Source organism: Candoia aspera, chromosome 8 (genome assembly GCF_035149785.1).
Source record: "Candoia aspera isolate rCanAsp1 chromosome 8, rCanAsp1.hap2, whole genome shotgun sequence".
Taxonomy (NCBI): domain Eukaryota; kingdom Metazoa; phylum Chordata; class Lepidosauria; order Squamata; family Boidae; genus Candoia; species Candoia aspera.
The window spans coordinates 57,385,508-57,403,947 of NC_086160.1; the positions used below are offsets into that span (position 1 = coordinate 57,385,508).

General features: G+C 40.1%; 2 protein-coding genes across 3 annotated transcripts in view; one reads left to right on the plus strand and one right to left on the minus strand.

Moving 5' to 3' along the window:
- The window catches only part of MANBA (mannosidase beta), a 62,662-nt gene extending 47,500 nt beyond the window's left edge, over positions 1-15,162 (plus strand). The window contains exons 14-18 of the mRNA XM_063310426.1: positions 701-845; positions 5,158-5,300; positions 6,958-7,215; positions 11,716-12,853; positions 15,150-15,162. Of these exons, the coding sequence (XP_063166496.1) occupies positions 701-845; positions 5,158-5,300; positions 6,958-7,215; positions 11,716-11,940 (771 nt within the window). The 3' untranslated portion in view covers positions 11,941-12,853; positions 15,150-15,162. The remainder of the gene's footprint in view (positions 1-700; positions 846-5,157; positions 5,301-6,957; positions 7,216-11,715; positions 12,854-15,149) is intronic.
- NFKB1 (nuclear factor kappa B subunit 1) overlaps positions 13,118-18,440 on the minus strand; it is a 74,250-nt gene continuing 68,927 nt past the window's right edge. For both annotated transcript variants that reach the window (XM_063310425.1, XM_063310424.1), the window contains 4 exons: positions 18,361-18,427; positions 17,863-18,035; positions 15,258-15,432; positions 13,118-13,804 (listed from right to left, as the gene is read on the minus strand). In XM_063310425.1, the coding sequence (XP_063166495.1) occupies positions 13,617-13,804; positions 15,258-15,432; positions 17,863-18,035; positions 18,361-18,427 (603 nt within the window). In that variant the 3' untranslated portion in view covers positions 13,118-13,616. The remainder of the gene's footprint in view (positions 13,805-15,257; positions 15,433-17,862; positions 18,036-18,360; positions 18,428-18,440) is intronic.

An 18,440-nucleotide genomic window follows, 5' to 3' on the forward strand; every position in this document is an offset into this window, starting at 1 on the left:
GGTTAAACTGCTGAGCTGCCGATCGGAAGGTCGGCGGTTCGAAACCGCGCGGCAGGGTGAGCTCCCGTTGCTCGTCCCAGCTCCTGCTCACCTAGCAGTTCGAAAACATGCAAATGTGAGTAGATCAATAGGTACCGCTTCGGCGGGAAGGTAACGGCGTTCCGTGTCGTCATGCTGGCCACATGACCCGGAAGTGTCTATGACAACGCCGGCTCTAAGGCTTAGAAACGGAGATGAGCACCGCCCCCTAGAGTCGGACACGACTGGACTTTACGTCGAGGGAAACCTTTACCTTTACCTAAGACCTCTTCTTACAGGTTCATCTAGATACTAAACAACATGGGGAATAAAGTGGAACCGTATGGGGCATTCCAGGCTATCTTCTTAGGTTCTGAATAGTAACATTCCAGTCCTCCATAATGCACCATGGTGAATGATATCAAAAGCCACCAAGAAGTCCAGGACATCTAGTACAGTCACATTCTCTTTCCCAGTTCCGGTGTTAGGTTATCCAGTTAGGTGACTAAAGTAATTTTACTCACATGCCCCAGTTGAAAGCACAGTTGAAATGGGTCCTGATAATTGGTATCCTCCAGATCTGCTGCTCTATGAATGACGAATGTTCTCTAATTACAAGAACCTGTATGCTTCTAGATGCATGTATGTTTCAACTTACGCTTTTTTATATATCCCAAATTAGATCATGCAGGCTCAATGTGTAAAAACTGAAACCGAATTCTATCGTCGCAGCCAAAGTGAGATTGTCAATGGGGAGGGGCGAACCATGGGTGCACTTTTTTGGCAACTCAATGATATCTGGCAAGCCCCTTCCTGGGCTTCTCTAGGTAAGACTCAAAATAAAAATAGTAGTTCTGCTGAGTTAAAGTATGGGCTTTATTAGTGCCTGTCTTTCATTTTAGTCCCATTTTCTCTTAAGATGCTGAAGCAGTGTATGGGATTCCTCAACCAAATCTTATCTTGTGAGTTAGTATAGATAGAAAGAGGATGAATAGGCCAAGATTATTTAGTCAGCTTCATGACTAACAACACAGGTCTTCCCTCACCCCTTTTTTTTGGTGGGGGGGCAACACTTCGAGTCAGTGTTGCTCCTGGAGACTGCCTGGACTAGTTTTCTTGGCAAGATTTCAGAAGCAGTTTGCCATTGCCTCCTTCCTAGGGCTGAGAGAGAATGACTGGCCCAAGGTCACCTAGCTGGCTTTGTGCCCAAGGTGGGACTAGAACTCGCAGTCTCCTGGTTTCTAGCCTGGTGTCTTAACCACTACACCAGACTGGCTCTCCTTCCCTCACCTAGTCTAACACAAATTGCTGAATAATTTGCTACATTTTTGTTTAAGAAATAATTTAAAGTAGCAAGCATTTTAAACTGGAAATTAAACTTAGCCTCCCCAACTGCTGGGGGTGGGAAAGGTGCGAAATGACTTGTGCTTCCCCTCTGTATTTCTCGGAACGGCAAGTACAGATTTGCTTCTCATCCAGGCAATAGGTAGCTTTTTTATTTTTGTTGAGCAAAGAAGTAGGAGGCGTGGAAAACAGAAATTTTTATGAAGTCTTTGTTTTAACCTTAGCTGTTTATACAGGAAGTTGTCATTGGTTTCTTCCTCTCAGGAGATGTTTAATAACAGTTCTAAATTGAAAGAGAAAGGCAGCACATCATTCTCTGAAACAGGTTTGGGATCCTGAGGCTTTCTAGTGGTTTCAGAATCACAGCACTCAGCATCCACCAGGGCAGTGCTGGCAGGAAGACTGGAAGGTCTCATTTGACAACATTTGGAGGGCCAGGAGTTACCCCTGTGGTCCTAAGAGGCTTTTAGGAGACCTTTCTTGCCCCATGACTTTCAGATAGGCTGGACTTGAGTTCCCATGATTTCCAGCCAGCATGGGCAAAGGTAATTGCTGCCTAATACCTACATAAGGTTACAGCAGGAAGGCGGTTTGTGTCCTCAAGCCACCTCTGATCACTATTTGCTAAAAATCATTAGCAGGAAGACAGAGTTAGCAATTGTAGTGTTGGCTTTAAATTAGCATAAAAACTTTCAAACACCAACTCTTTTAAAGCATATGAAAAAGAAGCCCCAAAACCAGTCTTGCCAGCCTTGTGACATGATCTTTCCCAGTTTTCATTGCAGTGATAGAAGGAATAGAAATAATCTTCGCTCCCTCCCTCCCTTCCACCTGAAGTCTTGTGGTTATAATAAAAACATAAAACTAAACTGAAACAAAAGTGTTAAAATAACAGATTAAATTAAAATGATGAACACTTAAAAGCCTGTTTTAAAAATGTGTGTGTGTGTTTTTAAATGGCATTAGTGAGGTCAGTCCTCTCAGTTCAGAGACCAGGGAAACTACAGACAAGGCTGGACCCTGAGTCATTGCCAGGCGAGCCTGTGCTTCTGTAGGCGATGTTTCCCAGATGATCTCAGTAAGTAGAGGGAGTCTTGCCTTCTCCTCTGGTTCTCGCCCAGCCTGTTCAGGAACTGCAATGTCTGAAGCTTCAGATTAAAGGCTTCTGAGTCAGCCACCTATATGGTTTGCATTAGCCACTGGGTTACGTCTTAGGCAAATTGCAAGCTGTGTATTCTCAGCTTCCATCCTTCATTTTAAGGTCACCTTAGCATGATCAATTCAGATCGCACATTTGGTTAAAGAAATGACTCAGTTTTTACTGACATTATACTCTAGCATTTTCATCTTCTGCTGAGCTGAAACCCAGCAGCTATTAAAGACAATCACACCTTTCTAAGGCACAATTATTATGGCTACAGAGAGAAGGAAATACTTAATGCTTTGATTGTATAGCATGTTTGTTTATTTATTTATTATATGTATAGACCAGCTTTTCTTTGGGAGCTCCAGGCAGCATGTGTGGAGGACTCTATAATTTTATCCTCACAACATCTCTTTGTGATATGTTGGGATTGAGAGAGGACCAGTATCCCAAAGTCTCCTATTGATCTCCATAATCATGTGGGCCAGCCCTACCGGTTCTGATTCCAGTAGATGTTGAAAAGGGCTTTAAGGTGCTCATTTTCTAAAATAATGAGTATATGATTCCCCCATCAGTTCTTTTATTGTGATCTAAGATCAATATCTGAATGTAGATGATTGCTTGAAGCTTGTTAATTGCTTGAACTCTTGCAGTTTTTAGAAGCATTCCCACATTGGTTGTGTCAGTAGAAATGAACGCATGTTACATGATAGAGTACCTATGTGGTGTGAAGATTAAGGAGTTGGGCTGGGAGTGGGAAGACCAATGTTCAACTCTCCACTTGACCATATTGTTTTCTTGGGTGATGTTGGGCTAGGCATGCTCTCTAAGATTGGCTACCTTGCTGGGTAGTTGTTGTGAGGATCAGATGAGCAGGAAACCTCATCACATGTCTTAGCTTGAGTTCTCATGAGACATGGTAGCCTAGTAATAAGCCAGAAGTTCCCAAACTTTCTTGGTTTACAGCGCACTTAGTGTCTCAGTATTGTTTTACAGTGCTCCTAGGCCAAAACTGAACTACCTTGAGGTATTGAGTATTGCTCTGCTTCCCTCAAAAAATTAAAATATCTTGTGGTGTCCTTGTGAATTTGCTGTGGCACCCCAGGGTGCCCCAGCACACAGATTGGGAACTGTGGTAATAAGCTATACCTTTTGTAAGGAATATAAGGGATGAGCATCTTTTTGGTGAGGGCTGCATATGAACTTTGCAGTGGTGGGGAGAATCAGTGAACAGAAAGATAATATAACTAGTCTGAATAAAATGGGATTTGGGGAGATATTTTGGTTGGGGTTGCTTTTGTTTTTCAAATGTGTGAAGCCCATTTAAATGCAGCTAAAGTAGTTGCATAGTGCTTTCCACTTAAGAACTGCAGAAAGGTGTATCACCTTCTGCCACAACTCTGTGATCAGGACAAAATTCAGTAGTAAAGTCAGAGGATTTCACTTGCATTTTCTTCCTGGGATTGCACTGAGCAGCCATGCAGTCATGGGAAAAGATGCAGCTATTTTAATGAGTTGCAGACATAGCCTGTGTACACCCAGGTGTGTTCCAAAGACCTTTTTGCCTTCAAATCCAAAGTGCTGTACAGCCCTACAAAATTACACCTACAACCTTGCCACCTTTTATTACTGCTTTGCTGCCACTTCCAAGAGAAGCAATATAGTTGTGCAGAAAAAAGGTTGGAAATACAAATGGTTTTCATGCAAGAACTTCCCAAAGTGAACATGAATAGGGGAGCTGAGTTGAACTGGTCTCATTTTAAGGCTTTCTTGATTTTGGAAGGTCTTTCTCATTGCTGCTGTCTAATCCATTAGCTGGAGATAATTGAGTCTATGGCCTTCTCCCATGAAGCATATGCTGTATCACAGAGCCAATCCTTTTCTAAGAAGGAGTTGAAGCTGCAGCCATGGAAATTATTTTGGCTGTCTGCTCCGATTCAAGAGATTCTCTATAATGGAGCAACCTCCATTCTGAGTGAGAAGATGTACCAACCATTTTGTCTTTGCTAATCGGAGGACAAAAGAGCATTTAATTTAATTTAATCAGACACCACCTGACTCCAAACGACTTCATGGAAAAGGCTTACATTATTAGGGATGATAATTATTAAAAATGCCACATGTGCTATCAGGGAGATCAGCTTGCAGTGTGATTATTCCCCATGAGTTGACTTTCAGAGAGCTGCAATGCTGGTGTGGTAAGTAACTGAGTCATACAAATCTTCTGTGAGTATGTTAGTTAATCTTTCACAGATTCATCCTAGGAAGTGGACTGTGATCCACAAAGGCTTCTGTGGTCGTACATTTGTTGTTTATATGTATGTGTGTACCACTATATTTGGTGTTATTTCTATTACATACAATCCTGGAAAAAAAGCAATGCCTGTAAGGCATCTCTTTCCAATCTGGTGTAAACCGCCCCCCCCCCCAATGTTCTGGAACGGCGGTTCCTAAAACTCCCGGCTAGCAACACATCTGGAACATTCCAGGTTCTGGAAACCTTTTCTAAGGTAATGTACTGTATATAGAGACCAGTCTTTGATCTCCTCCTGAATGTAGGAAAGAGAGCAGGCTTCTGAAGCTGAATAGTTCGATATGGGTTCTTCTGGGGAGACTGTGGTGAACGTTTTCCCTTCTGAACACTTTCTTAGAATACGGTGGCAAATGGAAGATGCTTCATTACTTTGCCAAGCATTTCTTTGCTTCTTTGCTGCCTGTGGGACATGAGAAGGAAGATGTTTTCTACATATATGGAGTTTCTGATTTTCATTCTGACTACAGCCTGGCCCTCAAAGTAAGTCCTCTTTTGCTTCATGTTGAAATGAGGGTTGGAGAGGATTCTGGAGTAGAAGAAAAGTAAAGCTGCCAATTGATTTTAAAGCATAACAGATCATCGTTAATATTGTTTCTAATGGATTGCTTAAATTCGTATATGACTAAAACAAGAATTCTGAAGGAAGAAATGTTTTCTCTCATTTTTTGATGACTATATTATCTTCTTAGAAGAAGCATGCGAGGGATGGGAAAGAACTAAATATCTAACATGGTAATCTTCTGTGGTTTTGGTTTCATTCCAGAATTTGCAGTTTGAGCCCTGAAGCAGTGCTCAGAGCAATTTTATAGAAAGATTCTTTACTTTTCATGACTTTGCTTCTTTTTTGTCCCCCGTCCCCTCCTTCCCTTCCTCCCTCTCTTCCAACTTGACAGGGCAACAATTTCCAGGTGCCATTATTTTTCTCTTTGTACTCTGGGAAAGAAAAATGGCAGTAACAGAATTTTGCTTTGAGGCAAAATCACCAGCAAAATCCTCAGCATTGAAAAAGAAAAAACATTTTTAAGGATGCAAGCAAGGGGAAAAACTCACAAGAAAACCCTATTTTGATTGGGTTTTTGTGGTTTTGCCTGATGTCATAGCGAGTAGCAACTCATAGCTGATCTTGACTGCTCTCAGAGAATATTATGCAGAGATGGGCCTGGTAATTATGTGCATGGGAATCTACTGGGCTATCTCAGGGCTGGAGGCTGGACTGGAATATTAAAAAAAAAATTGTTGCAAAAAGGAAAGAAAAGAACTTGGGTTGTGTTTATAGAGTCACCAGGAATCAAATGTGACAAGCTTGAAGGAGACTAGATTTTTTTTCTTTTTTTGCCTGATAGCTCAACTTCCTCTTAGTTTACTCAAAGCTCAGAAATGAAATAAGAAGGCATTCAGTCCAGTTTGTAAGCTGTTGTTAGATTTAAGTATTATAAAAATAGAGCTGTGAATATTGTAAGGGAAGGTGCAAGAGAAGAATATGCAAAATGTTCTGTGCCCAACCCATTCTGTGCCTGTTACAGCTGTTTTGGAGAGGTGGGGGGACAAGTGGGCTGGTAAGAACTACCACACTGGGACATTGGTGGCTGGGAAGTGCGGAAAGTAAGGTACTGGGCTGATAAGGGGATGGGCAGGCTGATGGGATATGCTTTCTGTAAGGAAGAGGTGCACAGGAGTTACTTCAGAGGTGGTGGCCGAGGGTAGGGAGACAGAGAGAGAAGGGAATGTGCTGGGAGGATAAGGGGTTGGATAGACCAAAGAGGATGCTGAGCTGGGACAGAGGAGGCAACATGCACTGGCCTTGGCCTATGTGCTTTGTACATTCTCTGGGATCTCTCTGGATTTTATTTTGGCCCAAACCTGAAAGCACCAAAATGTTCTGGCTTTTGTTTCTTACTAAACACAGTCAATCCAACTTCCAGAACACAGTGGCTTGTTTCAGGTGTGAAGCAAAACATATTTTCCATTTCATGTACAGCTGTAATGCAAGATGAGATAGAATGTGATAGCCTTAATGAAGGTATGATTCTACCTTTTGAAGAAATTTATAGAAATGTTTGAGTACCTGAATTTGATTGATGGAAAGCACTCACTCATAATCGCTTTTTTCTGTCTTGATCTCTTATGGGCCCCATAGATAATTTTGTTTGATTGGAGCAGGATGGAGCCAGTGTGTACTTTGGCAAAAGATGATGTGATTGTTAAGGCAGGAAGTGCAGTTCCCATTTATAAGGAGCCCATAAATGATCTTTTGAAAAGATGTGGAAATTGTACCAGGCAAAGCTGCATCATCACCTTTTACCTTGAGACTGAAGGTAAACTCTCCAGTCCAATTAATTACCACTTCCTGTCCTCCCTGAAGAATGCAAAAGGATTAAAGAATCCACACATTCATGTAAGTACCATTTTCAGCAATACTTTTGCCCTCAGCCAAATTGGGCCTTTATTAAGCGTATGTGTTGTTTTGACAGTCATAAAAGCTAGAGGAAATGCCCTTCTTGGTATTGTTTCTGAAAATATGAATAAACTTTGATAGTGGGCATACAGATCAACCTCCCAAGTTTCTTTTTCCTTTTCTAGCATCTTTCCGGTCTTTATGAAGATATGCTTTCACAAGATAGAGGTGGTGGTAATGAGTGTGACTTTACTGACCCGCATAGCTTCTTTCTCTTCTCCTGGTTTGGAGAAGCAGAATTAATTGCAAGATGCCAAATTACCTAATTTGCATAATCTAGAGAGATCTCAGTAAACTCTCTGCTGGTTTAGATTTTGCGTCTGAAAGTAGGAGATTACACACAAAGATACACACACGCACAGACAGCTTTTCATCTAATTTTGGATTGTTTTCCTCTCTGGAAGAGAATTATACCTTTTCAAGCAAAACGTTCTGTTTTTGAAATGATGTGATCAATTTCTGAACTGTATTATCATATTAGTCATATAATCATAAATATAAGTGCAAAACTGCTAGTGTAGGAAACTACCTGGGCTTGGGGTGATAGAAGTAACACAATCATTAATCATGTATATATTTCTGTAATATAGCTTCTGCCACCAATACTTTTCCATTATTTTAGTGGTCCCATGATTAATGCTGATATACTTGATGGGGCAAAATAGACTAAATCAAACATACTGGAACCTGGTCATTGGAGCATATTTGACTTTGAGATAGATATATTTGTATATATAGGTTTCATATGTTAAAGCCACATTTACCAACTTAAATAGGTTGTAGCAGGACTGAATAAAACACTTATCTTAAGCATCTAAACAACATTGCCATTAATAGGGTAAATGGTTAAAATTAAGGATATGTCTAGGTTCATTTTTTTTTAACCAGGAAATCTTGAGAATTATGTATTGTGGAATTGGGAAGAGATAGTTTCCTTTATTTTCACCAATTCAGACCTACAATTCCAGGAATTTGGGGATAGGGGGAATTTAGATCAATAAATCCTAAAGCACTGTTTATTATAAATGAAATGTTATAATTAGGATGTTCTTTATACTCCTTATATGCAATTCATTTTTTCTGCAAACAACAGTACTGTTGTGAAGATGACGAAGTGTTAAAGAGGCGCATGTGTAGCACAAATTCTCTAGAATTCTTGACAAATAAACAAAGAAAATAATGAAACGATTTTGTTGTTGTTTATTCGTTTAGTCGCTTCCGACTCTTCGTGCCTTCATGGACCAGCCCACACCAGAGCTTCCTGTCGGTCGTCAGCTCCCCCAGGACGAATCCGCCACCTCTAGAATATCATCCATCCACCTTGCCCTTGGTCGGCCCCTCTTCCTTTTGCCCTCCGCTCTCCCTAGCATCAGCATCTTCTCCAGGGTGTCCTGTCTTCTCATTATGTGGCCAAAGTATTTCGGTTTTGCCTTCAATATCGTTCCCTCAAGTGAGCAGTCTGGATTTATTTCCTGGAGGATGGACTGGTTTGATCTTCTTGCAGTCCAAGGCACTCTCAGAATTTTCCTCCAACACCACAGTTCCAAAGGATCTATCTTCCTTCTGTCAGCCTTCTTTATGGTCCAGCTCTCGCAGCCATACGTTACTACGGGGAACACCATTGCTTTAACTATGCGGACCTTTGTTGTCAGTGTGATGTCTCTGCTCTTAACTATTTTATTGAGATTTGTCATTGCTCTTCTCCCAAGGATTAAGCGTCTTCTGATTTCCTGACTGCAGTCAGCATCTGCAGTAATCTTTGCACCTAGAAATACAAAGTCTTTCACTGCTTCTACATTTTCTCCCTCTATTTGCCAGTTATCAATCAAGCTGGTTGCCATAATCTTGGTTTTTTTGAGGTTTAGCTGCAAGCCAGCTTTTGCACTTTCTTCTTTCACCTTCATCATAAGGCTCCTCAGTTCCTCTTCGCTTTCAGCCATCAAAGTGGTATCATCTGCTATCTGAGATTGTTAATGTTTCTTCCAGCGATTTTAACTCCAGCCTTGGATTCCTCAAGCCCAGCATGTCGCATGATGTGTTCTGCGTACAAGTTGAATAGGTAGGGTGAGAGTATACAGCCCTGCTGTACTCCTTTCCCAATCTTAAACCAGTCCGTTGTTCCGTGGTCTGTTCTTACTGTTGCTACTTGGTCGTTATACAGATTCTTCAGGAGGCATACAAGATGACTTGGTATCCCCATACCACTAAGAACTTGCCACAATTTGTTATGGTCCACACAGTCAAAGGCTTTAGAATAGTCAATAAAAGAGAAATAGATGTTTTTCTGAAACTCCCTGGCTTTTTCCATTATCCAGCGGATATTGGCAATTTGGTCCCTAGTTCCTCTGCCTTTTCTAAACCCAGCTTGTACGTCTGGCAATTCTCACTCCATGAGTTGCTGAAGTCTGCCTTGCAGGATCTTGAGCAGTACCTTACTGGCATGTGAAATGAGTGCCACTGTTCGATAGTTTGAACATTCTTTAGTGTTTCCCTTTTTTGGTATGGGGATATAAGTTGATTTTTTCCAATCTGATGGCCATTCTTGTGTTTTCCAAATTTGCTGGCATATAGCATGCATTACCTTGACAGCATCATCTTGCAAGATTTTGAACAGTTCAGCTGGGATGCTGTCTCCTGCTGCCTTGTTATTAGCAATGCTTCTTAAGGTCCATTCAACCTCACTCTTCAGGATGTCTGGCTCTAGCTCACTGACCACACCGTCAAAGCTATCCCTGATATTGTTATCCTTCCTATACAGGTCTTCCGTATATTCTTGCCACCTTTTCTTGATCTCTTCTTCTTCTGTTAGGTCCTTGCCATCTTTGTTTTTGATCATACCCATTTTTGCCTGGAATTTACCTCCGCTGTTTCTAATTTTCTGGAAGAGGTCTCTTGTCCTTCCTATTTTATTGTCTTCTTCCACTTCCACGCATTGCTTGTTTAAAAATAATTCCTTATCTCTTCTGGCTAACCTCTGGAATTTTGCATTTAATTGGGCATATCTCCCCCTATCACTGTTGCCTTTTGCTTTCCTTCTTTCTTGGGCTACTTCTAGTGTCTCAGCAGACAGCCACTTTGCCTTCTTGGTTTTCTCTTTCTTTGGGATGTATTTTGTTGCCGCCTCTTGAACAATGTTGCGGACTTCTGTCCATAGTTCTTCCGGGACCCTATCTACTAAGTCCAGTCCCTTAAATCTGTTCTTCACCTCCACTGCATATTCCTTAGGAATATTAGTGAGCTCATATCTAGCTGATCTGTGGGTCTTCCCTAATCTCTTTAGTCTGATCCTAAATTGTGCAAGAAGAAGTTCGTGATCTGAACTACAGTCAGTCCAGGTCTTTTTTTTACCGACTGTATAGATGTCTGCCACCTTTGGCTGCAAAGGATGTAGTCAATCTGGTTTCGGTGTTGTCCATCTGGTGAAGTCCATGTATAAAGCCGTCTCTTAGGTTGCTGGAAGAGAGTGTTTGTTATGCACATTGAGTTGTCTTGGCAAAATTCTATCAGCCTATGTCCTGCTTCGTTTTGTTCCCCCAGGCCATGCTTACCTGTAATTCCAGGTGTCATTTGACTGCCCACCTTAGCATTCCAGTCTCCTGTTATGAAAATAACATCTCTTTTAGGCGTGTTGTCCAGTAGGTGCTGCAGATCCTCATAGAACTGCTCTACTTCAGCTTCTTCAGCATCTGTGGTTGGGGCGTATATTTGGATCACTGTGATGTTAGATGGCTTGCCCTGAATTCGAATTGAGATCATTCTATTGTTTTTTGGGTTGTATCCAAGCACTGCTTTAGCCACTTTACTATTAATTATGAAGGCTACTCCATTTCTTCTGTGGTCCTCTTGTCCACAGTAGTAGGTCTGGTGGTCATTTGATGTGAAGTGGCCCATTCCAGTCCATTTCAGTTCACTGATGCCCAGAATGTCGATCTTTAATCTTGACATCTCACCAATAACCACATCCAATTTGCCCTGGCTCATAGATCTTACATTCCAGGTTCCAATGGTGTGTTGATCCTTAGAACATCAGATTCGCCGTTCACCACCAGCACCATCGGCCGCTAGCCGTCTTTTCGGCTTTGAGCTAGCTGCGTCATCACGTCTGGGGCTAGTTGAACTCATCCTCTGTTCCTCCCCAGTAGCATTTTGACCATCTTCCGACCTGGGGGTCTCATCTTCCGATGGTATACCGACATATCTCTGGTTGTACTGATCCATTTAGTTTTCACGGCAAGAATACTGGGGTGGGTTGCCATTACCTTCCCCAGGGATCGCATTTAGTCTGACCTCTCTGTCATGACCTTCCCGTCTTGGGTGGCCCTTCACGGTTTAGCTCATGGCATCATTGAGGTGCTCAAGCTCCAGCACCACGACAAGGTAACGATCCTTTGCTGAATGAATGAAACGATACAGTAACTTAAATTTGTCTGCCCCTTTCAGGCTTCTATTTCTCAAGAAGGAGATGATTTTCAACTTGTCCTGGAAGCCACAGCCATTGCTCCTTTTGTTTGGTTGGATGTTGGGAACATCCCAGGAAGGTTCAGTGACAATGGTTTTCTTCTCACAGAGAAGCAAAAACTCATATTCTTTTACCCTTGGGAGACAACTAGCATCAAGGAGCTGGAGAAGTCACTCAGCATAACATCGCTGACAGACATTTCCTGAGGAAAACTCTGCAAGAATGGAAAGGAAGGCTATTGGAAACAGGAAACGTAACTCTGGAGATGCATAAAATGGAACTATTGGACATTATTCTCATGCCAGCTTTGGCATTGCCTAGTGAAGTGGAGTGATGCCAAGTGAGATGGCTTATATAGTGAGATCGGTGTATAAATTTAATAAAGTAAACAAATAAATAAATGCAATTCTGACTCTTAGATTGAGACTATTTGAAGTAAGTCAGACAAGCATACATCCTGAGGGGGGCAAGGGCCAGTAAAATATGTAATGCTCTGAATCCTTCTGGTGCCATTTTTCTGTATTCCAGAACCAGAGTTTGCATGCCCAATGGAAGGATATATTGCAAAAGACTGGAGATCTTTATGGACATCTAGACATTGCTCCCATTACAGGAGTTACCAGACAGAGCTTCCTTCCTGCTTCTTGTGTTGGGGCATCATAGCTACTATTTTTAAAGTGCTGCATGGGCATCCTTCACATGTAATTAGAACACTGCTCTGTGTCACAGGTAAAATTTACAGTGTAGAAGGATAATACTGCTGGTGAACACACGGGAAGTTTGACCAGACTGGTGGCTTATAGATTGGACCTTCTGTGTCCACTGTTAAAGAGGGCATGTAAAAGATAACAGTATGAACACCTCTGGCATAGTGTTTTCCTTTTTCATTAGGAGCAGCAACCAGAAACTATTATTTGTAAGGAAGGCTTTTAAGCCAAGGGCTGTGGCCTTCAGCTGAACTTAAATTCTGGCACTTGAAGTAATCAGTAACTGAATAAAAAATGGAGGGTTCAGCATCTTGTTGACCCATTTAAATCTAGTTTTTCCACCCTCCAAGATGTCTGAGTTTGTGAAAATGTTTGAATTTCTTTCCCTGGTTTTTTTGTCACTCAAAAACAAGTGTTTCTCAACCTTAGCAACTTTAAGATATGTGGACTTCAACTCCCAGAATTCCAGTCTGGGAGTTGAAGTCCACGTATCTTAAAGGTTGAGAAACACTGCTCAGAAATGATGCACTTGTCTACCTCAGAAGTAAGTAGTAACAGGAATCAATTTATATATTTTCATTTCTAAACTTGCTCCACATGCTTTCTTATAAACTGATTGTGAGAAGCTTTCTAGCCATATTTCCCATATATTGAATATAAATAATGCTGCAAATCATCACAATTTTGCTTTTTATTATAAAAGTAAAATAAAAAACAAGCTTTTTTAAAAACAATTTTTTTAGTGGCAATTCATCTAAATTGAAATATTTACAGTAGAAAAAGGGTAAAACAATGGGAAACAGTTTGAAGCTTGCATGATTTTATAGACACCAGATGAAGTTTTAAATACATTTACATTATATTTTGCAATTAAGTATGCTGATTACCGTTTGTGTTTTGATTTTGTGCTTCACAGCTTTGGACCACAGTTAATGTCTATTATATAACTTTCATTGAGCATCAAGAGGGTTGTTAATTTTCTTTACAGATGATCCTCTTAGGAAATAATAAATGCCATTCAATCCTTCTCCTGAGTCTCCTACTTTACTGGGATTTTATCTGAGTTTGTTGAAAGGTCCAGTAGATAAAACATTTCAGAGCTTTTTCTTCTAGTGCACTCTGCATCATTAACAACTCCCTTTTTCTGCAAAGAATTTTCATAGCAATGCCATATTTTAAGTTACTTCAATTTTGCCTTGTAACGAGTTGTCCTGTCCATAGCCTGAAGCCATTTTCTTAAGGTTTACTGGTGTCTTGTTGGTAAAAGATTCAGAATATGTAAAGCTAAGTTTGTGAAGAGAGATCTCTACTCCACTGTCACAAATGCTTTCAGCATCCTGGAATTTGAAATTACACATTTCATCTGGTGAAAGAGAAAGGAAAGTTTGAAAAATGCTAGTAAGACACAACACGTACAGAATTACACAGTACCCCCAGGTCATTACAGGAAATAATAGAACCCCTCGAGTTTTCCTGGTCCAGAGTCAAGATTCCTTGCAGTTCAATCCAGGGCAGGAATTTTCAGTGTATTGCCTGCTAATTACTTGCAGCAATTCCATAGCTTAGTAACATTTTTTGGATAGCCTACGCCTTGGATTTAATCCTTGATGTTTCTGATTAAGAGGGGAGGCTTTTGCTTGACAATATAAACAATGCAGGAAATGCTGGGCAAGTTGAATCAGCTTTATGATACAAGAGCTGGTGTATTCTTTGAAGATTCTCCTAGGTCTGCTTTCATACCAACAGTGTCCCTCTATCCTTGTAAATTGGGTTGCAAGTACTGGAGGCAGCCCCAGTTTCAATGGAACCGAAACTGTCCCATGGTTTATAAAGTTTTACCACCCTCTGGTTCAATCTGAACCCACTACTCCATCTTCAGGAATGTAGCAATGTGTTTTAATTGCTTGTAATGCATTTTAAATGCCAGTCCTGCTTCTAAGCAGATGCAATAGAAAAGCTGGTAAGAATCTGATAAATGATACCACAAATCCTGCTGAATTTAAGGAAGACTTGCTTTCCAATAATGAAGAATAGAACAATAAATCTTTTTTTTAAAAAAAGTAGTAAGCATTAAGGGTTATTTAGCAAACCCAAAGAGGAGTATTTCACTTTTGTATCCTGTGTTTTTCATAAAAACTCACAGCAGTGTCCCATCCAAGAACTAATCAAAACCAAACATGCTTAGCTTCAGTAAAATCAACAACATTACTATATTTATTGAAAATGAATCTGACTCTGTAGAATGATTCCACACACCCCGAAAGAAATATTACATTGGGGGAAAAAACCACCTTTGCTTCCCTTGCCAAAGATCATCAGAAAATCTAAGATGACCTGTGCAATTTTAAAAGATAAAACACTTTTATATAGATAAAACACTTTCTTATAAAACATTTTATAAGAAAAAACACCCAGTCTTTCAAGTAAACAGTATGTGTCTGCCTTGATTTGTGATATTTCCGTTCCATAGCCATTAAATACTGAGGACTGAATGATGCCTGAAGCCTATAACAGTTAAAAGTACCTAGTGGGGTTAATGCCCTAATTTAGATGTTTGGTGTGAGAACTGTATGGGTATCCATATCCTGCCCTTTCTCTAAACTGCTCAAGGTAGAATTTTTGGCTCAAATCCTGTATCACCACTTTGATCTTATTGCTGTCTTTGCCACAAGAAACTAATTCATCTGCAAAATGTTACTCTGGAACAGTGTTTCTCAACCTTGGCAACTGGGGAGTTCTGGGAGTTGAAGTCCACATACCTTCAAGTTGCCACGGTCTCCTGCTCTACAGGTCTGGATTGATATAATATAATTTACCTGCTTGTGCTGTCCTGGGAGAAGGTAAGTCACATAATGGAAGGCCAACATCTTTGATGTTCTCCTGGCTAGGCTGGCTTGATGAAAGAGTTGTTTTCTCGATTATTTCAGCAGCCTCTGGATAATCCATCTCTCTCAGGGCATCAACCAACTCTTTTACTGTTCCACCAGAAACCTACCAAGAGGTAAAACAAAGGTGAGTACTTTGGCAGCCTTTTTTCCCCCAACTCCCTAATGATTAGATTTTCATGCAAGTATATGTGGTGGCACAGGGACGCGGTGGCGCTGTGGGTTAAACCGCTGAGCTGCCGATCGGAAGGTCGGTGGTTCGAAACCGCGCGGCGGGGTGAGCTCCCGTTGCTAGTCCCAGCTCCTGCTCACCTAGCAGTTTGAAAACATGCAAATGTGAGTAGATCAATAGGTACCGCTTCAGTGGGAAGGTAACGGCGTTCCGTGTTGTCATGCTGGCCACATGACCCGGAAGTGTCTACAGACAACACCGGCTCTAAGGCTTAGAAACGGAGATGAGCACCGCCCCCTAGAGTCGGACACGACTGGACTTTACGTCAAGGGAAACCTTTACCTTTACCTATATGTGGTGGCAGATATATTTGTGTATCTTAGAATTGTATCCGCCACTCAAAAAAATATCCAACACCTATTAAGAGACAGTTGAGTGAATTTGCAGTATTTTTTAAATCCTGCAATCTTATCATTTGAGAAAACCATGTAATTCTGTTTTTCTCCATTAGAAATATACATTTACAAGGTAAAATAAAAATTTTAAAATGTTACATTGAAGTTTGGAAGAAAACGCTTCATTTTACTATTTTAATAATAATCTATCATGGATAACAGAATGGATAAAATTGCCAAATAGTTGAAAATCAATCACAGAAAGAGCTGACCTATCTCCTGGACTTCATAGGTACTTAAGGTATAAGGAAACAAAAGAATCTCAATGGACATATTATAAGACAAAGTTTGGTAACAATATGGAATATTTTAAAAACAGTATGTCTGGGCAGCTTCACCATTAGCTTCACCATCAAATACCTTTTATTCTAGGGACAACTATACTAAGAAAGATTTAATCACATATGCCATAAGGTGCATCCAGAAACAGATTAAAGACATAGCAAGAACTGCTTGGTGAAGATAGGAATTTACTATGGCTGATGTATTTACAGATTGCTGGAAGAATAGACAGTGATCTCAAGAAAGAAGGAAAGACTTTGAGAAAGGTTATAGAATTTGAAACACACAAAAATGAAGATCACCTATTAGAGAGTATGTGTGTGTATAGTTATTGAAATATGGCACAAAGATGGAACAAATTAAAATTGCATGATAAAGTGGATGCAAAACTTCAGTGAAATAATCACAGTGTGGTACAAAAATGGGAAGAGCAAAAGAAAGATCAAAAGGTACATTCCAAACTGTAAGAGAAAATTGGTATAAAATGTTTTACGGATGATATATAACTCAATAATTACCAAGATAGACAAATAATGTAACAGTAATTGCTGGAATGCCACAAAAAAGAAGGAACAGGTTATCATATGAGGTGGTTATTGTAAAAAAAAACCCTCAAAAGCACTGGAAAGAAATATATCAAAATATTTGGAAAACCCTAAAAATAAAATTTGAACTGAAATCACAATTAATTTTACTAGGTGTAATTCCAGAAAACATAAATGAAAAAATGGAAATTTTCTAAGATATACAGTGTACTTGTATGCTGACAGCTGCAAGAACAAATTTGGCACATTGGAAAAGAGGAAGTTTGCTGACGACATCGAATGGGAGACCAAAATTGGAGGCTACGCAGCAATGGCAAAATTGACTATGTATTTATAATAGAAATCTAATCAAATTTAAGCAAGGATGGCTATACATACTACATACTACACAGCAGGACAAATTGAGACACTTGGAATATGGTTTTTATGAATAAAGTTATGAGACTAATGAAAATTAATAGATGAAAGGATTCAAATAGATATTAGTTATTATCTTTAATGTTTAGTATAAAACAATGTTTCTCAACCTTGGCAACTTTAAGATGGGTGGACTTCAACTCCCAGGATTTCCCACCCAGCCAGAAGGAAAGGGGAGAATGTCAGTAGAAAGTCTTTTCTCTATGCTTTTATGTTTTATTCATGCTGAGTTGTTCTTTCTGAATTATTCAACCATTACTATCCAATGTCTTTCCTTTGCATTTTATTATTCTAACGATTTAAAAAATCTTTTTAAAAAATTAATCAGTATGCAATCTATTATTGCATCATTTTAATGTAGGGTGAGGTCCAGATTTAGCTACATGCAGCTGGATGCCGGAAGCAGAATTCTCACCTCCCAAGGAGGGGTCTGTCCAGCCTTTCAAAAATGCTGCACAAAGAAGGTGAGCCACGGTGAATGCAGTAAGTTATACTGTGGTGTGAAAGACCGGGGAATCCCTGAAAATTAGGCCTTACAGAATACAGAGAGTTTCTTGGCATGTAAGAAGTTCTGTGAGTAACAAGATGAAAGTTAAAGTTATGAGATCGTTTGAACACCATCTTGCCAAAGGTTTTCACCATAGTAAAGCAGTTAAGAGAATTACCTCATAGTTATCCAGTAGAGTCTTTGATGGAGAAGGGCTCAACCGAAAGGCATTATTTAGTATCCCTAGGCCTAGCTTTTGTGCCAACATGGACCAATTTTTATTCAGATCAGGAACTTCAAGCAATTCGTACAGCTGTAATTTAACATCCTCATTCAGGTCTTTCATATTGCCTAGAAAAGAGAAAAAAATCCACTTGAGAGCCATAATTATGGATTCCATAAAATTACTTTAAACTTTGTTCACTTCCTTCAAATTTCTAAGGAGCAGCATGCACGTATTTAAAGTAGCATGAAACTCACCAGTGACTACTATTGGAAGATTGAAACCATTTTATATGTATCAAGACATGCCACATCAGTATTTTTAACTGGGATAAAAAGAGACCAACCAATCCCCACTGACAACCTATATAGATTGGCTCTCTGCAAAATAATGCCTACTAAAGGAGGAAATGGGTATCAAAGGGTTTATTTTCTTGCTTAAAAATACCCTTACCTTGAATCAGTAGATCCTCAGAAGCTGCCTTTGACTTACAGAGTTTGCTATTCAAGATGTCATACACCTGTCAGGAAGGA